The sequence below is a fragment of the Boeremia exigua genome (genome assembly GCF_020726555.1).
Source record: "Boeremia exigua strain MPI-SDFR-AT-0100 chromosome Unknown C7974scaffold_5, whole genome shotgun sequence".
In the NCBI taxonomy this organism is placed as follows: Eukaryota; Fungi; Ascomycota; class Dothideomycetes; order Pleosporales; family Didymellaceae; genus Boeremia; species Boeremia exigua.
In genome coordinates this window covers 248949-271039 of record NW_025763522.1, presented here as the reverse complement: position 1 = coordinate 271039, position 22091 = coordinate 248949, and the positions used below count along the sequence as shown (strand labels likewise).

The window sequence follows — 22091 nt, the reverse complement described above, 5'->3', positions numbered from 1 at the left end:
ATGTGTGTGTTTGATGAGTGGTTAGGAAAAGCTTGTAACATTGCATGTGGACGTATGCAGTCTTGATTTGAAAGTGTGGTATTCATTCTAAATATCTCAAAATACAGTGCAATGTAAAAGTCCGTTCATCCGCCCAAGTGAGTAGCCCGAGCGCGCAGTGCTGTAACATGGGTAATACAATGAGTTCTCGTGATCCATCCAACATGGTGTGGCAGATGGTTTTAGTGTATCAAGATGGTATGATCAAAGTCCACGACCGCGCAGCAGTCCGCTGGAGTCGTAAGACAGCCGGAAACGCCGAAACGCAGGATTGAAAACGGATTAGGGGAATCGAACAGACAGCTCCAATAAGCAGTTGCGGCCGTGGCGGGTGATGTGGCGCAGTATGGTCGTAAGTTGGTCGTTTGGAGGCCGAGTCGTTCGGATTTTAGCGCTTCCTGAAGCAGAAGAAGAGACCTGTGCGTCCGAGGAACCACACACATCCGAAGAAACGGACCAGAGCCAGACCAGCGGTCGCCCACAGAAGGGCCTGGAAGAAGTGGGCCGTTCGAGTGGTAGCGGATGACTAGATGACGTTAGCTATGCTGCAGCATACAACAAGGTGGGAAGGTAAACTTACAGAGAAACCGAAGCGGTCGAAGTTATCCTGGGTAACAACGACAGCGAGCAGCACGTTGGAACCAATCCAGAGTGTACACAGATGGGTACGGAAAGCCTTGTACGAATCTTCAAGAGTCTTCTCGTTGCCCTCAACAGGAGGAACGTAGGGAGCCAAAGCACGCTTGACGGTAGCTTCGAACTGAGAGTCAATGTCGGCCTGTGGCAAGTCCGGTTCTTCGATAACCGTAGTTTTTCCATCTGCAGCCTTTTCGGTCTTCGCTGAGGGAAGAGCTTCGGCCTTGTCGGATCCCTTGGTACCCCAAGAAACATCGTGCCAGTTGGAAAAGGCGTAGACGTTGAGGATGTTGACGTAAGACGACATGATCAGGAGGTACTGAGGGAACGATGTGAACATGTGCCAGGGGTCCATGTACAAGAACGACGCAACGTAGTAGAGACCGAACGTAGCCGCAAGCGCGATGATGATGATACCAACACCACTCGACGAGAAGAAAGATTTGGCAAAATTCTCGGGAGACGAAGTGTCGAGCTTCTGCGATGTCGGATTCGTGAAAGCCTGTACGACGAGGTAGATGGACAGGATGATGATGTAGAACTGGATCAGGCCGAAAACCGAAAACGAGATGAGGTAGGACACGACTGAACCCTTGGGACGATTACCGAACGCCAGAATGAACTGGAGACCGAGACAAGCCAGGTAAAGGTAGGTAACAATGACGTTGAAGATCGGGGTCACTGTGTTCCCAAAAGGCCAGGCGTCTCGTTCTTCTGTCTTTGTACCGACAAGAGACATGATGACAACGGTAGTCAGGTAGAAGGAAGCCATAGAGAACCAAGCGAGAATCGTGTTGGCGGTGGTGTAGAGCATCTGGATGTGGAGGAAGAACATGCGGACGAGGTTGTGGCCAGAACTGTACATGCGGCCGAAGTGGAGAAGCGAGTAGATACCAGCAGCGAAGGAACCGTTCAACCAACGACGACGCTGGCCGATGAATTCAGCAACACCCTCGGGCACATCGGTCTCACCCTTGGAGGCCTTGACGTAGGTAAGATGCCACTTGGACCCGGCCTTGGCGACCAGCTCGAAACAGAGAATACGATCTTCGGCCAAGAACATGTTCTTCTTGAAAATGTTCATGCCCTCAATACCCTTCTTTCCAAGAATCTTAGCCAGGGTATGATCACCGTGGAAGTATTGCTCGAGCGGGCGTCCCATAATGGCGCGGTAACGGTACGCAGAGAAAGCACCAGGTAACACAGAGACGTATCCAAAAGACGACTCTAGAGGCTTGTCGAGAATGTTACTGATCTTGTACTCGAAGTTCTGGGACGCGACGAGCGGGTTGAGCAGGTTCTTCCAGCCCTTACCTGCACGAGAGATTAGCGAGATTCAAACTGCAATCACTATTGTACGCACCCAACATGGCGTGGATTTCACCACAAGCACCACCGAGATCCTTGTCGTTGTAGAAGGCCTCCCAAAGAGCGAGCAGCGACTTGGGACCAGGCTTAGTACCGGCATCGAGCAGAATGCAGACTTCGGGGTTCAGAATGCGGCCAATGGCGGTGAACAGCCATCTGTGGGAGTTGATCTTCTTGGTGTTCTTCTGCTTCAGGCAGAACATCATCTGGACGGGGGGAAGCGTGCTGGCGCTGTCGTCGTGGGGGCGGATGAGCTGCTGGTTGGGTGTAACGGACAGCTGCGTGGTGTACTCGAACTAGGGGCTGTCAGAAAAGTCTCAATTTCGCCATTTGCGGGCGGCTTACGATGTGGGCAACGGTCTCGTTGCCGTCAATGTCCTTCTTCATGACACCGTCCTGGTAGATACCGATGGTGGCGAGGAGATCGAGCGTGCCCTTGTCGCAGGGGTCGATACCGTCGAAAACCAAGCAGACAACGATCTTCTGCCAGGCTGGGCCACCCTTGTTCCAGAACTCGGACTTCTTCAGGTTGACGATGTCGCGAATGTTCTGCATGACACCGTGCATAGTGCGGGCGGTGAGGACCTTGTCTTCGTTGTAATATGTCACGGCAATCAGCAGCTCCGTGTGGCGGTTGTACATGGCCGGACGCAGATTGTAGCCGTTCTTCAGGGTGAAGTCGTTGGGGTCACATGTCGCGGCCGTGTCTGGCAGCTGTCAGCGTTGCATCCCGAAACACGCGAATTCCATCACCTACAGCGCATGTGTGTGAACTCCTCGCTGCCGCTCTCGAGGTCGTTGCGGTACTTCGCCTGAATGGCGTTCTGGATGGCTGAGGGCACAGGGTAGTCGGCCGACAGGACGGAGCCTTGCACCAGCTTGACCTTACGTGTCATACCACGCTTGAGGCCACCAGCAGCGCCGCCGCCGGGCTGCTGGCGCTGTCGCCAGGCCTCAGTCGAGCTGGTCTCGCTGCGCTCGTATGGGGAAGCGACGCGGTGAGGAGCGCCAAACTCGGCCGCGGGCTCGTAGCCGCCAGTCGCCGAGTAGACATCAGAGCCGCCGTGAGCCTCAGACGGATACTGGGTCGGGCGGTCAGTGACGTATGTCTCCGTCAGACTGTAGGTCGAGTGTGGGCGGTTCTCCGGGTGGCCGTAGAAGGGGTCTTGCTGGGTGCCTGCCGCGTTCTCGTGCAGGAGAGAGCGGCCGACCTCCTCCTCGTCGTGCCTGCCAGGAGTGTACTGGTCGATGTCAGCAACCGCGTCGCTCCTTCCTGCGATGCAGGCAGCCACGCACTTCGTTGTTATGGGCTTCCCCATAGTTCTGCTGGTTGTACGCCATGACGTGCAGCGGTCGAGGGGCTGGCACAACAGATGGCAAGGGTCGCAAAGGTCCAGGGGACTGCGAGTTGGTGCTGATGTGCTGATGGGTGCAAATGGGAAACGAGGGAAACAGCGCACAGCTGGGGTGATAAAGGGCAGGAATGTCTGGCACAGCTTTCAATTCTCCTCAGCTCGATGTGAGCGACAGCGCCTCGTGCAAATGTGGCCTAGCGTACACGCTAGTCAGCGCCCGGGGTGTGAAACGAGACGAGGAATGGCGAACGACCTTGTTTTACAATGCGGGTGGCCAGTCCTTCATCAGAATGCACGCTGCAGTGACGCCGAGGCCTGCAGACACCTGCTAGAAGGAGTTGCGATTGTCTCTGCCCGCGAGAAGGGCAGCCGGAACCTGCTCGCACTCGTTGTACGGTAGTCGCACATACGACCACGATGGCAGGTGCGCTCGGGCGCCATTGCGGCCTCTAAATTTAGGAACGCGCCTGCACACCCCAACGCCGTCGCGAGTGCTGCTGACTGGCCACTCAGCCTCACTGCACAGCAAGACAGCCGACTCTCCTCGCTGTGCCCGATGGCGCTGGGTCTATGCCCGAAGAGCGTTCCTGCATTCGCCTCTCGACAGGCTCACCGCCGCTGGCGGCGAGTTGCTGCGGCGCCGCGGTGCTTTGTGCAGTTTGTTGCATGCACCGACGAGCGGCTTTGTTGGATTGGCCGTTGCGCGTCCCAATGCTCCATCAAGCTAGACGTCGCCCTGTCAACGTCAGCAAACACGCCGACACAAGCATCCCCGTGCACATCCCCCCAACTGTAGACGGTTGCTCTTTCCTATCAAGTCGTGCCTGCGGGCGCGTCTTACTGTACCTAGGTACCTTTGCATCGTGCCAGCCAGCCTCGAGAGCCTCAGCCCTAGGCTCTAGCTGCTATTGAGCCCCGCTGCGCTGCTGTGCTGGCATCCAATCTCACGCGCTCGTCCATGCTTTCATGAGGCCGTTGCAGGGACCGCCTAGAAATTAAGCTCTCCTTTTCGATGAAGTGGGTCCCGCCGACCCTGATCTCACCGTTGGGCCACCCGCCTTGCCGCGACCGCCGTCTGGCAGGTTAAAGTTAGGAGTTGCCCTACGATGATTCCTGGACGCTGCTGATTCAGACCTTACACAATTCATGATTTGGGACTACAGCGCAGCACGGCCGATCAACAATATTGGCGGATCTGAAATTACATTGATGTGCAAGGCTTGCCACATGGCCGTCTCACTCCACTTGGCTCTTCATTGGCCAAGTCAGCGAGCTTACTGCGAGCATTGTAATCGAAGTGGATTTCCATTGTAGGCGAACCGTCGTTGTAATGGCTGTCTTGTGTGTTGCACCGCCTGCGCTGATGGCGGGGACGAAGCTTGAACTGTCGCTGCGTCATCAGCCTCAACAAATGGCTCTTGACCTTGGAAGCCACGCGCAAACCTACGAGCATCTCACAATTAATCTCTAAGGTTCAACTAACTTCCGAGTGACATATTCTGTATGCCGTTGATGCCGTTGAGAATTGAGTGTCTCAACAGCTTAGCTTCCGCTGACCACGTTTTAGGCACGCTCGTCAGTCTCACCACACCGCCCAGCATAGCTGAAGTGCCAATTCAAGCTTTCGCGTTCCCGTCATCCGTCTCAAATCCGGTGCTATGGCTTCAGCCGCAAATCTGACAGCCCTGCCAAAGTCGAAAGCACATACTAAGAACGGCTCTGCGTCCTCCGCTAAGCCTTCAGACGAGAGTGCGGCCGCACATCACAATAAGACACCAATATATGAAAATCCGGATTTCGAACATCCAGATCAGCTAAGCTCATGCGGTCCAAAATACAACCAGAATATCGAACAGCTCGTAATCGTTTGCTGTCATGCTATCTTCTATCCCGATGTCGAGGCGCCTAATTTCCCTACACACAACCCCCATGATGAGGGCAACTGGCACCTCGCACCATTTCAGAAGTCAGACGCAGCCACAGGGAAGCCTGGTGAGCATGAGACATTTCTTGCGCACATCAAAGCAAGCCTCGACACTATGACAACTGGTAGTAACGCAACTTGGAAAGAGGATGTAGCGTGGAACCAAGACAGCACGATCTTGATCTTCAGCGGCGGCGCTACGAAACAAAGCCTTACGCCATTGAGTGAAGCACGCTCTTATTACCATGCAGCGCTGGCTGATGAGCTTGCTCAAGGGCATATCGGCGGCGGACGTGCCCACCAGCTATACAGCCAAGGGCGCATACTCCTCGAAGAGCATGCCACAGACTCTCTTCAGAACCTACTGTTCAGCATCCTGTTATTCCGGCAGACTATCGGACGTTATCCAAAAAACATCCGCGTCATTACACATGCATTCAAATCGAGACGGTTTCTAGAGCTACATGCACCCGCAATTTCATGGCCGCAAGATCGCATCCAAGTACAGGGTATGGACCCGGTCATGTCAAGTGCCGACATAGAAAGCACCTTGAAAGGCGAAGAAAAGCTTGGGTACGCTCCCTGGCAGGAGGATTCGCTTGGGACAGGAGAGCTGTTGAGCCGGAAGAGGAAGCAAAGAGGATGGAGTGACGTAGACGCTCAGAAGCTCACGGAGGGACTGGAAGAGAGTGTCATCAAGTTACTTGATGGTGAGACTTCAGAGGAGCTGCCTTGGACACGCATGCCCAAGCGAGAAGTGAAGACTTCCACAAGACCTCCGCCGTTTCGCTACTAGGTACAACGTTACCTTGTATCATGATGGGCTACCGCACAAAACCACATCATCTCCCAGCGGTATCCACTTTACGTTCGTCAACCTCGCTACAGGCAGTCTTGTGCCCCCATCCACTCGTGCGTCTGGACACACCTGCACGCCTCCCTTGCCCAACCACGTCGGCGCGATCGTGACAATGACCGCATCAACGAGATCAATATTCTCAGGCGCCAAGAGGTCGTTGATAACCGCCCCACCGCCCTCAATCATCACACTGCCTATATCCCAACTGCCAAGCACATCCAGTACATACTTCCACGAAATCCGCCACTCAGCCCCATCCTGCCCATCAGCCACTACAACCCGCCCTCCAACACTCTCCAGCAACGCTGTCCTCTCCTCGTCAAGCGGCGCCCTCGTGAACACCCACGGCGCCCTGCCCTTCCCCTCCCGCGCAAGCCTCAATACCTTGCTCTCCGCAGTAAACCGCCACCGCCCCCTCGGATCAATAACAACTGGCCTGGGCTGCCCGTCCAACCCCTCTCCGCCGTACCCGCCCACGCCAGCTATCCGGCAGTTCAGAGACGGATTGTCTGCTTCGGCGGTGCCGACGCCGATCAGGATGGCGTCGTGCTTGGAGCGCAGGTAGTGGGTCATGGCTTTTGATTCGGGGCCCGAGAGAGCGGTCTGCACGCCTGGGGCGAGGGAGAGCTGGCTGTCGAGGGATGTAGCGAAGGTCAGGGTAACATAGGGTTTGCCGTGTGGTGTGGGTTTGGTATTGGGGAGGTAGGGGTCGATTTGGTTGCTTGAAGATGGGGAGAAATGGAGTGTGTCTCGCGTCGGGACGGCCATGGTGAAGACGCTGTTAGGTTTTGGAGGACTCTTCTTCTTAGAAATGAGGAATATGAATTTTATTGTCGATATCCAGATGCGTGTGGACACAGTAATAGAAATGTGGACAAGGGTGGTCAAGGTTGCTGCCTGAAGTCAGTACTATATATTAGGTGTATTTGGTATTCTAGAAAATGCACCGTTCGTCTTCTTGGCTTCGTTGCTTCTCCACACGGAGTCTGTCCTAGTCGTGATCTGAGGCCTAACACAGGCAACAATCGGCAGAACCCCGGCAGCCAATCGCCCCCCACACCCGAGCATGGTGGCACGCCTTCATCGGCCATTCTACCGCAGGTGGCGGGTCCAAGTTGCTCTTGCCTTCCTGTTCCTCCATCTTCTTGCCTACGTCTACTTCTGCAAGCTCTCCTTCAGCTTCAAGTGCTCCCGTCGCTGAGCCCCGCCCAACCGAGCTTCACCACGCCGCTTGCTACCCGCCGTGCGCCCCACCAGCCGACTCACTGCGCCCAACGCGACTTTCGCAGTCACACGCCTCGCACGCGCGACCCCTCGCACCTCTCCCACCCCCCGACGTCTCCCTACACAATACCGCCAAGATGATGAAAATATGGTCCATGGTACGTCATAGGCCCTGCAGCACGACAGCCCTGAGCCGCCCGCTGACAACCACGCAGAAGAAGAAGCAGGCCGAAGATGATGCCGCAGCCGCCGCAACGAGCAAGAAGAAGAAGGTCACGCCCGCCCAGCTGCGCGCCCAGAAAGGTACCCCCTGCCCTCCCCTCCCCTACCTACACACCGCTAATCACCCACCCCCAGATCTCGAGGAGCTCTCCCTCGGCACAACGATGAAAACCCACTTCCCGAACCCCGACGACATCCTCAACTTCACGCTCTCCATCGACCCCGACGAGGGCATGTACAAAGGCGGACGCTTCGTGTTCAGCTTCGCGATCAACCAGAACTTCCCGCACGACCCGCCGAAAGTGAAGTGCACGCAGAAGATCTACCACCCGAACATCGACCTCGAGGGCAACGTGTGCCTGAACATTCTGCGCGAGGACTGGAAGCCGGTGCTGAACCTGAATGCGGTGGTCGTGGGACTGCAGTTCCTGTTTCTGGAGCCCAATGCGAGTGATCCGTTGAATAAGGAGGCCGCGGAGGATTTGAAGATTAACAGGGAGGGGTTTAAGAGGAATGTCAGGAGTAGTCTTGGGGGCGGAGTGGTGAGGGGGCAGGTGTTTGATCGCGTGATGAAGTAGGATGGGGGTATGTTGAGAGGAGTCGCGGTGCGGTTACAGGCTGGGCATACATACGCTTGGGTTGCGCACGTAGAAGGAGGGCGGATGGGCGAGCATGAGTGGGTGGTGAGGCAGAGAGCGTAACGGAGGGCAGTGGTGGATGGTGACAGGTGGTGATAGAGGGTGAGAGGCCCGAGGACACGACATCTGCACGTTCGAGCGCGCATAACAACGGCGTACCTGCGAGCGCGGCGTTTACATACAGGCTGTTTTGCAATGGACTCTTGAACACACACACACACACATATCCACGTAGCATTTACGTTGTGGACCTGTGAACATAACTACAATTTGGAAGTTCATCGCAGCTGAACACAACATAGAACACAACAATGGCTTGCGCGAGCAACAGAGAGCATTGCAAGAGTATTGTAAGAGCATCTATAGCTACTAGAAGCTTCCTATGCCTTCGCGCGCGTAATACTTCACGCGCAATACCTCACAGTGCAGCTCCCAGCCGTCGATAACCTTGGTACACCTCCATAATATCGTCACGCCCGTGCACGCAATGACGCAGCCGGGGAAAATTTGGGCTGTCGATCGCGGTGCGCGCCGACGAACTACCACGAAGTACGGTGGTGTTGAGACATTGAAGTTTTATCGTGAAGCGCTGCGTGGGGGCGAAGAATGTACAATTGATGGCAGCGTACTGTGCAGGCGAGCTGTGGACCGCTTGCGGCGTGCATGGGCTGCTGCGAGCGATTCCGCCCTTCGCACACTTCGTTCGCAGGCAGCGCGCCTGTGTGACTGTGAGGTGCGCCCCGCTTTTCCCGCAATAACGGGGCGCTGATTGGCCTCGGGGAGCCATGTGCGTCTCCGAAAATGCTCCAGCCCCGAGTTCGGCTGGAGCTTGGACAGAAAATCGACTCCACACAGAGTTCAGAGGTGGCATAAAGAGGAGTCGCTCCCCCGTACTGCTCTCATCAAGATACCCTCACACACATTCACAATGGCATCAAGACAAGCTCCCCGCGCTCTCCGCAACGCCGCAAGGCAATTGGCTGCTGCCCCTGCCCAGAGGCGCACCTTTGTGTCTGCCATCAACGCGGCGTCTCGCGCTGCCCCCAAGGCCGCTGTCTCGGCTCAGTTCCAGCAGACCCGTGGTATCAAGACGATTGACTTCGCCGGCACCAAGGAGACTGTCTACGGTAAGCAACTATTATCAAATTTGATGGAGAGAGCTGACGGAAATGATAGAGCGCGCCGACTGGCCCAAGGAGAAGCTTCTTGTAAGTACCCACCCAATGCATCAATTGCGAGCTCCAAGCATCAATTGCTGTCTCAATGGACCGGGCTGACCCCACGTAGGAGTACTTCAAGAACGACACCCTCGCTCTCATCGGCTACGGCTCGCAGGGCCACGGCCAGGGTCTCAACCTCCGCGACAACGGCCTCAACGTCATCGTCGGTGTCCGAAAGGGCGGCGCCTCGTGGAAGGATGCTGAGCAGGATGGCTGGGTTCCCGGCAAGAACCTGTTCGACATTGACGAGGCCATTGGCAAGTCCACCATCGTCATGAACCTGCTCTCCGACGCCGCCCAGTCCGAGACCTGGCCCCACATCAAGCCCCAGCTCAAGGGCAAGGTAAGCCTTACCGTCTCCCACTCCATCGACGTAGACTGACCCCGCAGACCCTCTACTTCTCCCACGGCTTCTCCCCCGTCTTCAAGGACCTCACCAAGGTCGAGGTCCCCACCGACATTGACGTCATCCTCGTTGCCCCCAAGGGCTCCGGCCGCACAGTCCGCACTCTCTTCCGTGAGGGCCGCGGCATCAACTCCTCCGTCGCCGTCTACCAGGACGTCACCGGCAAGGCCGAGGAGAAGGCCGTCGCGCTCGGCGTCGCCGTCGGCTCCGGCTACCTCTACAAGACCACCTTCGAGAAGGAGGTCTACTCCGACCTGTACGGCGAGCGCGGCTGCCTGATGGGCGGCATCCACGGCATGTTCCTCGCGCAGTACGAAGTGCTCCGCGAGCGCGGCCACTCGCCGTCCGAGGCCTTCAACGAGACCGTCGAGGAGGCCACGCAGTCGCTGTACCCGCTGATCGGCGCCCACGGCATGGACTACATGTACAACGCGTGCTCGACCACCGCGCGCCGCGGCGCGCTCGACTGGCAGAAGCGCTTCAAGGACGCGCTCAAGCCCGTCTTCAACGACCTGTACACCTCCGTCGCCGACGGCACCGAGACCAAGCGCTCGCTCGAGTACAACCTGCAGAAGGACTACCGCGAGAAGTACGCCGCCGAGCTCAAGGAGATCGACGACCTGGAGATCTGGCGCGCCGGCAAGGCCGTCAGGTCGCTGCGTCCCGAGAACAAATAGACGACGCGTCCAAGAGCATGTGTTGGGGTTCTGGAGTGTAGCATACTGTCTCATTAACGTTTTCATGGCGCCTGGAAGGTCAAAAAGGCTGGATGTGGATGGATTGGGAAAATGAACGATACCTTTTTTTTTCACAATGACTGTTCTTCTTCGTGCTGCGCCGTGAGTCCTGTGCTATCCTATCATGCAACGCTACTCTTACAGCCGATACTCACCCTACAGTCGACAACGGAGGAGGAGGAGGAGAGAGAGAGGGGGGGGGTCACGCACCTCCCTACTTCACCTCACCTCCCCTCCACCCCCCTCCCCCGCCGCCCAGGACCGCAAAACCGAGCCCACGAACATCACCCACACATCCCCAAACCCAACCAGCCGAGTCAAACGCGTAAACAAAGCAAAACGAGAGCGCGAGGGAGAACACGAACGACATTCGCACCGACCGACGTCTTCCCAAGCTCACACCCTAGGGCCTAGCGTGTAGGGTTTAGAGTTTAGGGTCTAGGGTCGTCCCACACACCCACATACCCGTCCGCCGCAATTAGGTCAGCCGCACGTCGTTCGATGGTCGGGGTGGAGGGGGAGGGGTGTAGTACTGCGCCGGCGTCAGGGTCCCGCACTGGGACACGGTAGCGAAGCCGTCAGCGGCTGTGCGGGCTCAATTTCGGGTTCAGGTTCGGCTTGTGCTATGGCTCGAGGCTTGGGACTGGGACTAGATTCGGGTTGGGTTGGGGCTGCACCTGGTATGGCGCAGTTTGATGCGTTCGGCATAGCGCAGTGTCTGCTTGGGCATCGGGCGCGTGCTGCACTTGGTATAGTGTCATGGCGCTGGACTGCTTCGTACAGCTTCGTAGCTGGCTGTTTTGGGTGAACCGGCGTATCACAGGAGACAGGTATCTGGAGGGACGGTCTGGCGGCTCCGGGACTAGTTGGATGACTCCAGCGTCTGCGTTCTGTGGTCAAACATCAAGAGTCTTTCTGGTCCAGCGCGTGGTCCCGGGGTTTGGATGAGCCGCGGGTGAGCGCGCGTGGGCATCTGGGCGGACGCTAGATTGGAAGATGGGAAGGGATGGCGTGCGTGTGGGTGTCTGGGAGCGAGCGAATGTAGCGTGGTGTCTACAGAACCGGCGTTAGGGAACGGGCCGGATCGGGCAGTGGACGGCACGGTCTGGATTGTTTGGTAGCGTGTTTGCTCACAGCAAGCGGGGACGTGCTGAGATGGTATTGGGCGGTAGTTAGCGCTGATTGGGGTTTCGGTTGTGGTTTTGCGACTCCATATGAGGCTGCTTTGCGAAGTGGGATAGGAGATGTGTAAGGTTGGCGGAGAGAAAGTGTTCGAGGTTGAGTCTGGAATTCTGCTGCTCAAATCAATAATCTTGTGTGCTTCGAGATCAAGAGCTAAGAGCGTGTGCTGATTCTGTTCGAGAAGAGGTTATAGGTGAATAAACAGTGTGACGGTGAGCTAAATGGTGTGTATCTTTTCTTTTTCATTCACAGCGTGCTAGCCATCTCGACCGTGGAACGAGTACACAAAACTGTATGCATTGTGTGCTTTGCGCAGCACCAAGATTCCTTTGTCAGGATGAGGCGACGAAATCGAACAGTCATCAAGCCCTCCTAGCGTTCCTCTGCAAGATCCTAGCTTTTCTCCTTGAAAGCCTCGATCCTATAATCGTATGCAGCCATCGACTTCAGGGTGTCCAGCCGCTTCACACGCCAATCTGCAAGCTTGTTCTCGTACGTCTTGATGTCCTCCTGCAGCATATCAGCATGTGCCATCTTGATACGGACTCATGGCAACTCGCCGCTGTAGAGTGTATAGCCTCCAAGAACAATTTGCAGCACATTTCCGTCACCTCCGAATCTGCGATCGGGAACTGCCGATTACCATCGAGAAGACTCTTGGCGGCGCAGAGCTTTTCTGAATACTCTACGTAACGACGGAGGTGAAGGTCGTACTTGCGATTGAGCGTGGCTAAATGCTCTCGAATCGCTTCGATCTCATGGTCGAGATACTGAACAGAGTCACCCAAAGTGCTCTGCGTTTGGTTAGTAATGATATTGCATTGTCCTGCACGGTCTTGCCTTGTATTCCGACATCGTGTGGTTGAGTGAGGTGGCGGAACTGCAAAGGTCGTGAAGAAACAATGAGTAGAGAATCCGGAAGCTTCTGTTTAGCCCTGTGGCGATCAGAGTTTGCTAATGAATGTGAGAAGTGAAAGTGACTCTGCGGCACCCACATTTCTATTGATCATCACAATTATGGCTCTGCTACCTAAATGTATGAGAGAGATGTCTATATGACTGCAGCCTGTGCCTAAGCTCAACACGACCAATCTATTCCGCGTGTCAATGCGAGTCGACAGAAATCTGGCAATTTGCGAACTGGCGCAAACATACATAGGTAGCGTCAAGAGGCTGGCGAGTTCAGAATGCTTCAGTATTGTACAATCATCATGCAAAGCGAACAGAGAATGAAACAATCGGCTTCAATTTTGTTATCGCGTTGCAGGTAAAGCTCTGAACTGCCTGCACGCAGCTCTCCTAGAATATACCGTTGGGTTTTGCTAGCACAAATGGCTGTCCATGAACCTCAACACAATCCCTCTGCCTGGTATGAGAACCAAAATGCGTGCCTGTGTTGTAACGAGCTCCAGCGTCACCATCCGCGCCTTGATGTTGTGAAAAGTAACCGGTCCACTCTTGCTCTGTACGATTTGAGCTTCTCTTCATCAACCTCTGCCTTACTGCCAGGATTCAAGACAAAGGCAACCTCTTGATCTACCTCCTTCTCGACATGCTTCTCCAAAACACATTTCTTGCCCATGCAGACATGAATCTTGCCCCAGGTCTTCTGCAGATGGTTCGGCTCGTATGGCATGTCGGGGTCCTCTTCTTGGTAAAAACCTGCTTCGATTCGGAGCTTGCGAATGGCGGCATTCTTGCTCATGACAACACGCACTAGGCGGGATCGCTCGACAGAGAAGGCAGATAGACGTAGAGCCGTCCTGTGAGTTGCCATCTGGGTGTATTAGCTGCATTGTCGCTGCCGGCTTTCAGTTTCATTGACCTCGACTTTCTCCATGGCTTCGATGACGTCCGTCGGGTGGATCTTGTTGTACTTCATAGCTTCTTTGAGCTGGCTGGAGCGCTTGAGGTGCATAGTAAGGTACGTCTTCTCCTCCTCGACTGCCTGGTCGAGAAGGTCGAGGCGGCTTTCGTCCACCGCAACTTCTCGGGCGAGCTTGACAGCTATCGAAGATCAGAAGTGCGATACGACAAGATCGCTGAATATGCCTTGCCTTCTGCAGCCTTTGCAATTTCGTCCATGGTTTCGGTAAATTTGTTTTGTACGCGCAAAATCGTAGGAAGCTGAAGGAGATAGGAAAGTGGAAAGGATTTGTTTGTTGTTAGCAGACTGTAGTGTCGGGCTAAGTTACTCATAAGCTTCTAGCGCCCTCCACTACGACTCACTTTCACCTTCACATGCAAAACCTGCAGCAGGTACACGTCAACAACACCAACAACGTCGGGCCATTATTTCCAGCGCTGTATTGGAACAATATCAATTCATAGTTCTAGATAGATAACCTGAGATGAACAATAGAATTGTGATCGAGAGATAGTCACGATCCGGAGAGTTAAACTTGCAATCCTTCCATCTCTGTGAGACACTTGTAGACCTTGAACTCTCGCTGACTCTATGGACCGACGACGATGTTACCGAAGTTCATGCTGAACAAAAAAGACACGGGTGGTTGAGGAGCGCACCACAAGTAAACGCACACTGTACGTCGTTCAGTGCTTGAAACTTCCGTCTTCCTCCGTCTCATTACTTTCTTATGGCAATTTATCGCATTATTCGTCGTCTAAGATTTAGAGGCTATCAAAGTCTATACTCGAGACGATTGGCGAGCTCATGAATGCCACGGAAGTAATAAACACGCCAGTATTAGGCACCTGCCAACCGACTCATGAGGCACCTGCACTGCAATGATGTGAGCGAATGTGCTGTTTTGTTCGTCATGTCAGAGGAGATTGCTTTAGTCTGCGGGTCTCCCTTGCGCCTTGGAAGGTACCAGTAGCGTTACTGAGACACTTACCTTCATGTTCACTTCAGAAGAAGGCGCAATAGCGGCAACGAAAAGCAAGCAGAACCGCATGTAACAGTACAAAAGAGGATTCAGGTCGAAAATGAAACAACCGCAAATGAGTATATTTGGTGAGGTGCAGTGTTTGCTCTAGTTCAGTTCGGCTTGAGGGCAGGATGTTCGCGCCCGATAACCAGGTGTAAGGATAGTCAATGTGTGCAATGTAGCTAACACATACGAATATCCATATCGCGCCGTTGAATCTAGTCCTGGGTGTAAACAAATTTCTCAGCCTCATTGTGTTACAACGCACCAATGTCACTGTCCCCATCACCTTTCAGCGGCGCAACAACTCTATCTCAAACGCGACCATATCACGCGCCACATGATCCGCTCTCTTCTGCTTGAGACCCACCAGTTCGCTCTCCTCACGCGCGAGTTGCAGCTATCCAGAATCAGCGTGCGTCCATCAAAGCTTTGCAACTGTGGACGCCACTTACCGCCAGTGCCTGCAACTCGTCCACGCACTTGACCCACAGGTTGAACCACGTCCTGGCACCCTCAGCCTGCATATCGTGCTTTCTGGCTGTGAGCTTGGTCCTTGCTAGGACGTAGGTCATATAGGTTGTTCGATCTAGGTCGCGCAAGGCTTCGACGGCGGTCTCTTTCTCCTTGATCTCGCGGTTGATATCTTGGAGGTATGTGGGGAGCTGGGTAGAGATTTAGTATCTTCTAGTGTGAGGAGTGGAGGAGATCGACGCACTTCGGACAGAGACGGCATTGTGGAAGAGTGTTGAAGTTGAAGTTGAAGCTGAAGTTGGGCAGTTTGAGGAAGGTGGGAGAAGGTAAGGCTCGAGACAGCGAGATGGGTTTATGGAAGATATGGTACTGAAACCTGTCATTGTCGCTACTTCCGTTTGTTCTTTCGGAGTGAAAGGGAGAATGTGCATGTTTTGCAACATAAAGTGTATGTCACATCAGTAACCAAGCCCGATGTGTAGGCAACCCCCATCTCCAAGTTCATGTTTTCACGACACATCATGTTAAGTACTCCAGTCCGTCCGTCAAAGGTTGAAATAAGTTCACACTTCGTCGCAATCATCCTCGAAATTTTTCAACATCTTCCTCTTGATCGGAAGCCGAGTCATTCACATCTCCCTCAGTGATCTCAGTAATGAAATATGTACAGTTACCAAATTGTGCCTCGAAATTCACATTCTTTACCTTTGCCTGTGGGATTCAGATAATACAAACCACATATTAGGCATGGAACCTCAGAATGAACGAGCCCGCCCGAAGAGCCATATTAATCATTCATATCATATACGTAACAATTTGATGTAAATTTTCTCCTGCTCTTCCCTGTAGAGAGAAAGAAATGCGGAAAGTAACTCCTTCTATTACCTACGAGTCTCGCCGCGGTAGTGTTAGAAGTCCGGTTGCGATGGACAGAAGCCGCAGTGCTCGTTATATCAAGTCCAAAAGCCTGCTATCTACGTCAGAGATATCCGAGTAACCATCCTAAAGTACTGCAAGTCTGCGTATTGCCAGTGTTGAACTATTGTGTTCGCCGGCACAGCCCACTCCATATAGTCTCGCTGTTGAGAAAGTGATATAAAACAGCGGACTTCTTAGTCGTATCCCGTGCACGAGTCCAAGGAAAGGGATGCTACAGGATGGCGAGTCGGGGTACCTGTGAGATGAGCAGCCTGAGATGTGCCATCATTCCGCAAACGAGCTGAAGACGAACAAGAGTCAAACGGTATGGACAATCTCCATTCGAGGTCCCTCGCAGCCTGTCAAACGGCATGACGAACACGTCACCGTCTCGTGCGTTCACTTCACCACCTCGATACGGCAATACCCTGCTGTCCGCTTCCCCGGTTCCTCTTCCTCTTCCCGTCAAACGCCCTGAACCGTTTGCCTCCAACCACCACACCATCACACCCACACCCACACCTGCCCATCAAGATGGCGCCACCACCTCTCCCCCGCGTTACCCTCAGCCCCCCTGCTCCCGTCACCTCGCCCTCAACCCCCATCTCGCCCGCAGCCGCAGCCACAGCCACAACCAACGCCTACCTGCGCCCGCCCCCTCACCCTCAGCAACCGCGCGCCTCACCACCTCCAAGTACCCCCGGCCGCCGCTTCTCGTCCGCCATGAACCCCTTCGCAGCATCGACAGTCTCCTTGCGCACACTTTCGCTACGCCGGCTCTCGCTGCGCCCACGCGAGCACCTTCAACGCCCCGCGAGCGCGGCGTCGCAGCTCCCTGTGGCGGCAACGGCGTCGCGCTCGCGCCGGTTCTTTGCTCGCGTTGGGAGGCTTGGTGCAAGGCGGAGTGTAGGTACGAGGACGACTGAGACCAGACATGGAAGCGCGAGCCCTCCTGCACCTGCGCCTGCCGACCGTCGTGAGCGCAGCACCGAGGTCGTCCGCCAGCAACGCACCGCACACACAAGCCTGCCAGAACTCCCACCGCCCGTCCCTCTCCCGCCACAGCAATACCTCGAGACCTTCGACAAAGTGCTGCAGAGCGGCATCGATGCACTCAGCGCCTCCCCTTCGACAACAATCTCCTCTCCCTGTCAAACACCCACATCCCCATACCATTCTTCCGCATCTGCATCACTCCAAGACGCGCCCACCATTGCTCTCGTCCACTTCTCTCGTCTGTCCGATCTCGCTGCGAGCATTGCACACTCCTGGCCTGAGTTCTGGGCGCTGCTCGTACACACGGCTACGCTGCTGATTAGTGTTGCGCGGGACGTCGGGGTGCGGAGTGTGTTGTTGAAGGGATTGGTGCGGATTGTGGCGCAGTGGAACGAGGTGAAGAGCTCCGAATTAGGAATGGTCGATGTTGCGCAGGCGGTGAGGGAGGTGGTTGATGAGGTCGCAGCGGAGAGGAGGGCGGTGGGCGAGGGAGTGGCAGCGATGTTTGCGTGGTGGGTCGGTCGGTGTGGTGTAAGAGAGGGAGATCGCTTGGTGTTTGCTGCCACTGGCTCCGTGGATCCTGGTTCTGCGGCGGATGTAGGTGGATTGGAGGTGCAGGACTCTTCGAGACTACGGGTGCTCGCGCTCGAGCTCTCTCCTGTGGTCGTCTCTGGTCTGACCCTCGCGCTCGCCTCAGATCCACATCTTACGATCACGCTCTCTGTTGTCTCATCGGCTGACAATCACCGGGTTTTGCTGTTGAGTCCTGACTTGCCGCCAATGTTGCAGGACCGGCTGCACATCGCCACCCACCCCAGCAGCGCAATCGGCACGGTAAGCCAAGAGGTCGACATCCTTCTCTTGGACGCAAGGTGTATTGACTCAGCAGGAAATGTGCAAAGTGAAAAGGGTGCATTGGGTACTGCTGTGTGCGCCAACACGCTGTCTCCCCGTGCTAGGGTCGTCGTTTTGGGTGCAGTCGACAACATCATATCAGTGAAGAGAGTGGAAGAATCGGCCAAGGATACTGCAAGTCAACTCGAGCTGGTCCCCGCGCAGTTCGTGGATGTGTACATCGCCGAGACTCGCGTGCTGGGAGTTGATGAGTTGGAGAGATTGGCAACAGTCGCTGGAGAGCTTGAAATGCACGTTCTGGGGAAGCAGGATTGAAGGTCTGGATCTGCGCAAGTGTCAGCTGTTCTGGAGGCTATCAGCAAGGTCTAACATGCTGGGGTTGAGTGATTTCATGGACGTTGGGCTTGGAATGAGGATCTGACTTTTGAAATAAGTTCATCTGGATATGCCCCGGCAACGCCGTCCTTCAAGCCTGTAAGCCAAACCTCATGGCCGCCACAATACCAACCGCTAAACTCAGGCTGTTCGTACAATGCTCTCCCGTCGTATCAAGCCTTTCGCAGCTTCGCTGTGCACATGCCAGCGGAGCTTCCATGCTTCCCCGTTTTCGTCTTCTCGCCATAGCGCTGTGCGTCTAGATGAGGTGCTTGCTCCTGAAGTACGCCCTCAGGTAGACGACCTGCCACGCGCCCAGACCGACCAGCATGCCCATTGTGCCGAATGCGAACCACTTGACGCGCTCGTTGGTGCTCTCGTTGGTGTCTCTCAGCTTCTGCTCACGAGCCCGCAGGTAGTCCATCTCAACGACAATCTCGCCGACAACCTCCTCGATCCTCCTCAGCTCGGCCTCGACGGGCTTCAGCTTCTCGTCAGCCTGGATGGCGCTCCAGTCCTTGGCGTCGGCGCCGATGTCAATGTCCAGCTCAACGTGGCGGGGGTTGGTGTTGGTTTGTGCGCCCGAGTAGATGTTCTCGAAGCACACATCAAAGGCGGAGTCGGCGTGCGAAGTGAAGGCGTAGCGGTTCTCGCCGACGACATCCTTCGGCCTGTGGTAGTCGTTGCCCATGGCATCACGGATCTGTCGTTCATCAGGACTTGCTGCGAACAATTGTGTGCCTGCTTCGTGCAGGGATGTGTGCGCTTACGTGCATGTCAACCTTCTGGCCGTCACCCCTGTATCCATCCAAAATAGCTGTGACGACTACGAGCTGCTCCTTCGCGACAAAGTTGCGGACGCATCGCTCGTACTTGGCGGCGTCGTGCGGCGACACGGGGTGCAGGTCGAATTTCAGGGCGGCTGTGAGCGGCGCAATGACGGCGATCAGCAATGTGAGAAGGCGCATTATCCGATCCATGGTGGGCGGTGTGCACTCCGGAGAGTCTGTGGACGACGTGGTGTTGATACAGACCTCCGAGAAGGGTCGGCATGTCCCGTCGTGAGGACAGGTGTTTTGAGCTAGCTCCTGATCGGGTAAGGTGTTAGGACCCTGGTCGCAACTCCCTCTCCTGCCCTGCACTCCATACTCTAGGCACGTCCCAATCATTTGGCACTTTTGTAGGATCTTATCCATCCCTGCTGCATCCCGTCAAGTGGCTGGTTTGTTTTGTTCTAATCAATAGACAGCTTTTTGACACTCGATTGAATATTGAGATCCAATCAATTAGCCACGTCCGCGGTATACTCAGTACTCAGCACAAAAAGAGGAGCGCTGATGCCTGCAAATGGTGCTGACGTACAACAACAAATCGATAATCTTATCACGACGTCGTGCCTCCATCAGTCCCGAAGTCGTGTAGAGGCATGTACTTGCCTGCATTACCCAGCATAATACTACAGACTTGAACCCATCCGATGTGCCGATCATCTCAAATCATGTTGCTATCCCTAGTAACGTTCGTGAAATATAACGTTCCGATACGGGACTGTTGCTATAGCAGATTTCTTGCTTTTCTCTTGCATTTAGTGAACAAGAAGTGCAACACATCAAGCTCTCAAATAGACAAATAAGACAAGACCTGGAGACACTCCCAGCATATCATTGACCATGATATCAGCGACTCAAATGCTGGCTGGGGTTGTTCGATTCTACATCATTGATAAACAGTGAGCAGCATCAGATCAGAAGCAAAGACGTTACTTTCCCTAGGCGTATTGCGCAAAACATTTTTGATCTGGTATCGGCTCTCCTACGTGGTGTACTTCCGCATTCATGACTCCCGCTTAGTGATACTCCAAATCAGTGCTGCAAACCCTCATGTGGGCCCAGTGCATTTATCGAGGACGTGTGAAAGAGTTTCTGCTGCCCGGGTATCGAGAGCCTAAGTCATGGCAGCTGAGATCGAAGTTAGCAGGCACCGCCATTTGGAAGTTTTGTAGGATCCAAACCATGCTTATCGCTGCCAATCAGCTGCAGAAGTACTACTAAATCCTTCCGCTGAATTGTACACAACCTAGTGAGTAAGATTATCGAGAATACCTCCGGGTTCAGGATAATACTTGTCGGTTGCTTAGAGTGTCTCGTGCGAGTTGCGCAGATTATGCTCTTCATTAGAACCGACTGCTCTGCGTCATGCTAGATTAAAACGTAACAACGTGCTTGCCGGGTTCAACAGCAACGTGGGTAGCCGAATAGTGTTGAGCTGTTGTTTAATAGTTTGCCCTTATATGGCCAGGACGTTGCATACCTGTGACGTCATGCTCAATGCGGTTAGGCGCGAACGGCTAGGCGCGAACGCGAACAGAACGCGCTACGTGACATACCGCAGACGGGTACCTATTTATCTGACGTTTTGGAACTAAGTAAAATCTGTTGTTCTCGACCCTGGACTACTGTAAGACCCGGGTACGTTTGACGATGTCAGCTGGCACGCGGCCGTCTTCCGCGGATTGCTCAGCCAAACAAGGCGCCCAACATCACTAATCGTGAGAGCTGTTGTGTCGTCAGTCTAACGCGTGAGACCTTTCAGCACACGCGATACATAGTTCTCTTTCTTCCTCTGGCCGCGACTCGTCTGCATCTACCGCTATGGCACGAACAAAAAGGATTGAACCCGAGCCTCGGGCTCTGAACCCTCTACCAATTGGTACAAGCCCTCTTCTGCGTCCCGGTCCCAACGCAGTTGCATACCACATTCCTAACATGCCATCCAACGATCCGTCACCGCTGAAAACAACCATTGCCCTTCCTCGCCATTCAGCGTGGACATCCGGCCTTCACTTCCATGCTAGCCACACCGAGTACCTCCGCCTCGTCAAAGGCGCCATCTTCGTCAAACTCAACGGCACAACAAAGCTGATCAGCGCACTTGCGGGCGGCGAAATCGACAAGGTTAACGGTCAATTAGTGCAGGAAGGGCTCGTGGTTGAGGTCCCTCGGTTCGTTCGCCATAACTGGGGTCGACTCGAGCACTACCGCAAATCTACAAGAGCTTTCGGGCGAGGTGTCCAGCAGCACAGGAACTCGCCCGAGGACTGGACCGAGGAGGTAGTTGTGGAAGAGTGGACGGATCCGAGCGATATCAAGAAGCCGTTGTTCTTCTGGAACCTGAATGCCATTATCACGGCGCCGGGTGAGGCGTCCTCCAAGCGCGAGCGGCTCGCTAAAGATATTCTAGGAGAGTTTTGGATCGACCTCCAGCTCTTCATAGTTTTCTGGGAGTTGGACAATTGGCCGGTCTTCTTCGATCTCAGGAACCTTTCGTATGGATATGATCAAGGGGTATTGCCCAGGCTAACTGATGGTGCTGAGATCATCGTATCGTTCATCGTTCTTTTTATCGCTCGAATCGTCGGCTTTCTGCTAGGCTTACACGCGGTAGAGCAGCGGAGGACGCCAGACGCGCTGTGGGAAGCGTACCGAAAGCCAGCGCACACCTTGTAGCAAAGGCCGACTGAGAACCCGCCGGACACATATATCAGCAATCTGGCAGTCATATACCGCTTGCAAAGACCGCTCGGTCTTTCATCTTGCATTTGTATTGGTTCGGCCGACTATCTGTGGTCTGATCGCGGATAAATAGACCCTCCCCGCAAACCTGGTCGAGGAACAAGGCTGACTGTCAACTTCCCCGCAAGAGCTAACAGCTAAATTGGGCCACCTGCTGTTCGTGATCTGGGGTAAGCGTCCACTCGTGGATCCTCTTCCAC

General features: G+C 54.7%; 9 protein-coding genes across 9 annotated transcripts; 5 read left to right on the top strand and 4 right to left on the bottom strand.

Annotated features, from left to right (window-relative positions):
* Window positions 1-60: 60 nt before the first annotated feature.
* Window positions 61-3589, bottom strand: C7974DRAFT_391853 (chitin synthase-domain-containing protein). Its single transcript, XM_046141621.1, has 6 exons — window positions 3340-3589; window positions 2801-3284; window positions 2389-2750; window positions 2039-2339; window positions 620-1989; window positions 61-565 (listed from the first exon to the last, which is right to left on the bottom strand). The coding sequence occupies exons 1-6, from the start codon at window positions 3382-3384 to the stop codon at window positions 428-430; spliced, it is 2700 nt and encodes an 899-aa protein (XP_045997735.1). The 5' UTR covers window positions 3385-3589; the 3' UTR covers window positions 61-427.
* A 1467-nt stretch (window positions 3590-5056) lies between these two features.
* C7974DRAFT_309351 (uncharacterized protein) lies at window positions 5057-6118 on the top strand (the record flags this gene model as incomplete). Its single annotated transcript, XM_046138217.1, has 1 exon — window positions 5057-6118. The coding sequence occupies one exon, from the start codon at window positions 5057-5059 to the stop codon at window positions 6116-6118; it is 1062 nt and encodes a 353-aa protein (XP_045997734.1).
* Window positions 6119-6127: 9 nt separating this feature from the next.
* C7974DRAFT_162817 (dihydrofolate reductase-like domain-containing protein) lies at window positions 6128-7395 on the bottom strand. Its single transcript, XM_046135985.1, has 2 exons — window positions 7129-7395; window positions 6128-7074 (listed from the first exon to the last, which is right to left on the bottom strand). Exons 1-2 carry the CDS (start codon window positions 7247-7249, stop codon window positions 6137-6139), a joined length of 1059 nt encoding a protein of 352 aa, XP_045997733.1. The 5' UTR covers window positions 7250-7395; the 3' UTR covers window positions 6128-6136.
* C7974DRAFT_162801 (ubiquitin-conjugating enzyme/RWD-like protein) lies at window positions 7251-8479 on the top strand. Its single transcript, XM_046135984.1, has 3 exons — window positions 7251-7563; window positions 7621-7708; window positions 7763-8479. Exons 1-3 carry the CDS (start codon window positions 7543-7545, stop codon window positions 8203-8205), a joined length of 552 nt encoding a protein of 183 aa, XP_045997732.1. The 5' UTR covers window positions 7251-7542; the 3' UTR covers window positions 8206-8479.
* A 600-nt stretch (window positions 8480-9079) lies between these two features.
* C7974DRAFT_391848 (6-phosphogluconate dehydrogenase) lies at window positions 9080-10702 on the top strand. Its single transcript, XM_046141620.1, has 4 exons — window positions 9080-9392; window positions 9442-9473; window positions 9553-9828; window positions 9876-10702. The coding sequence occupies exons 1-4, from the start codon at window positions 9194-9196 to the stop codon at window positions 10566-10568; spliced, it is 1200 nt and encodes a 399-aa protein (XP_045997731.1). The 5' UTR covers window positions 9080-9193; the 3' UTR covers window positions 10569-10702.
* A 1501-nt stretch (window positions 10703-12203) lies between these two features.
* C7974DRAFT_411990 (uncharacterized protein) lies at window positions 12204-15437 on the bottom strand (the record flags this gene model as incomplete). The annotated part of the gene is made up of 7 exons (XM_046143604.1): window positions 12204-12320; window positions 12422-12604; window positions 13267-13587; window positions 13636-13817; window positions 15035-15101; window positions 15157-15366; window positions 15420-15437. 7 exons carry the CDS (start codon window positions 15435-15437, stop codon window positions 12204-12206), a joined length of 1098 nt encoding a protein of 365 aa, XP_045997730.1.
* Window positions 15438-16627: 1190 nt separating this feature from the next.
* Window positions 16628-18259, top strand: C7974DRAFT_411989 (uncharacterized protein; the record flags this gene model as incomplete). Its single annotated transcript, XM_046143603.1, has 1 exon — window positions 16628-18259. The coding sequence occupies one exon, from the start codon at window positions 16628-16630 to the stop codon at window positions 18257-18259; it is 1632 nt and encodes a 543-aa protein (XP_045997729.1).
* Window positions 18260-18578: 319 nt separating this feature from the next.
* Window positions 18579-19299, bottom strand: C7974DRAFT_309010 (endoplasmic reticulum vesicle protein 25 precursor; the record flags this gene model as incomplete). The annotated part of the gene is made up of 2 exons (XM_046138200.1): window positions 18579-19022; window positions 19090-19299. 2 exons carry the CDS (start codon window positions 19297-19299, stop codon window positions 18579-18581), a joined length of 654 nt encoding a protein of 217 aa, XP_045997728.1.
* Window positions 19300-21084: 1785 nt separating this feature from the next.
* On the top strand, window positions 21085-21825 carry C7974DRAFT_433150 (uncharacterized protein; the record flags this gene model as incomplete). The annotated part of the gene is made up of 1 exon (XM_046144900.1): window positions 21085-21825. One exon carries the CDS (start codon window positions 21085-21087, stop codon window positions 21823-21825), a length of 741 nt encoding a protein of 246 aa, XP_045997727.1.
* Between the last annotated feature and the right edge of the window lie 266 nt (window positions 21826-22091).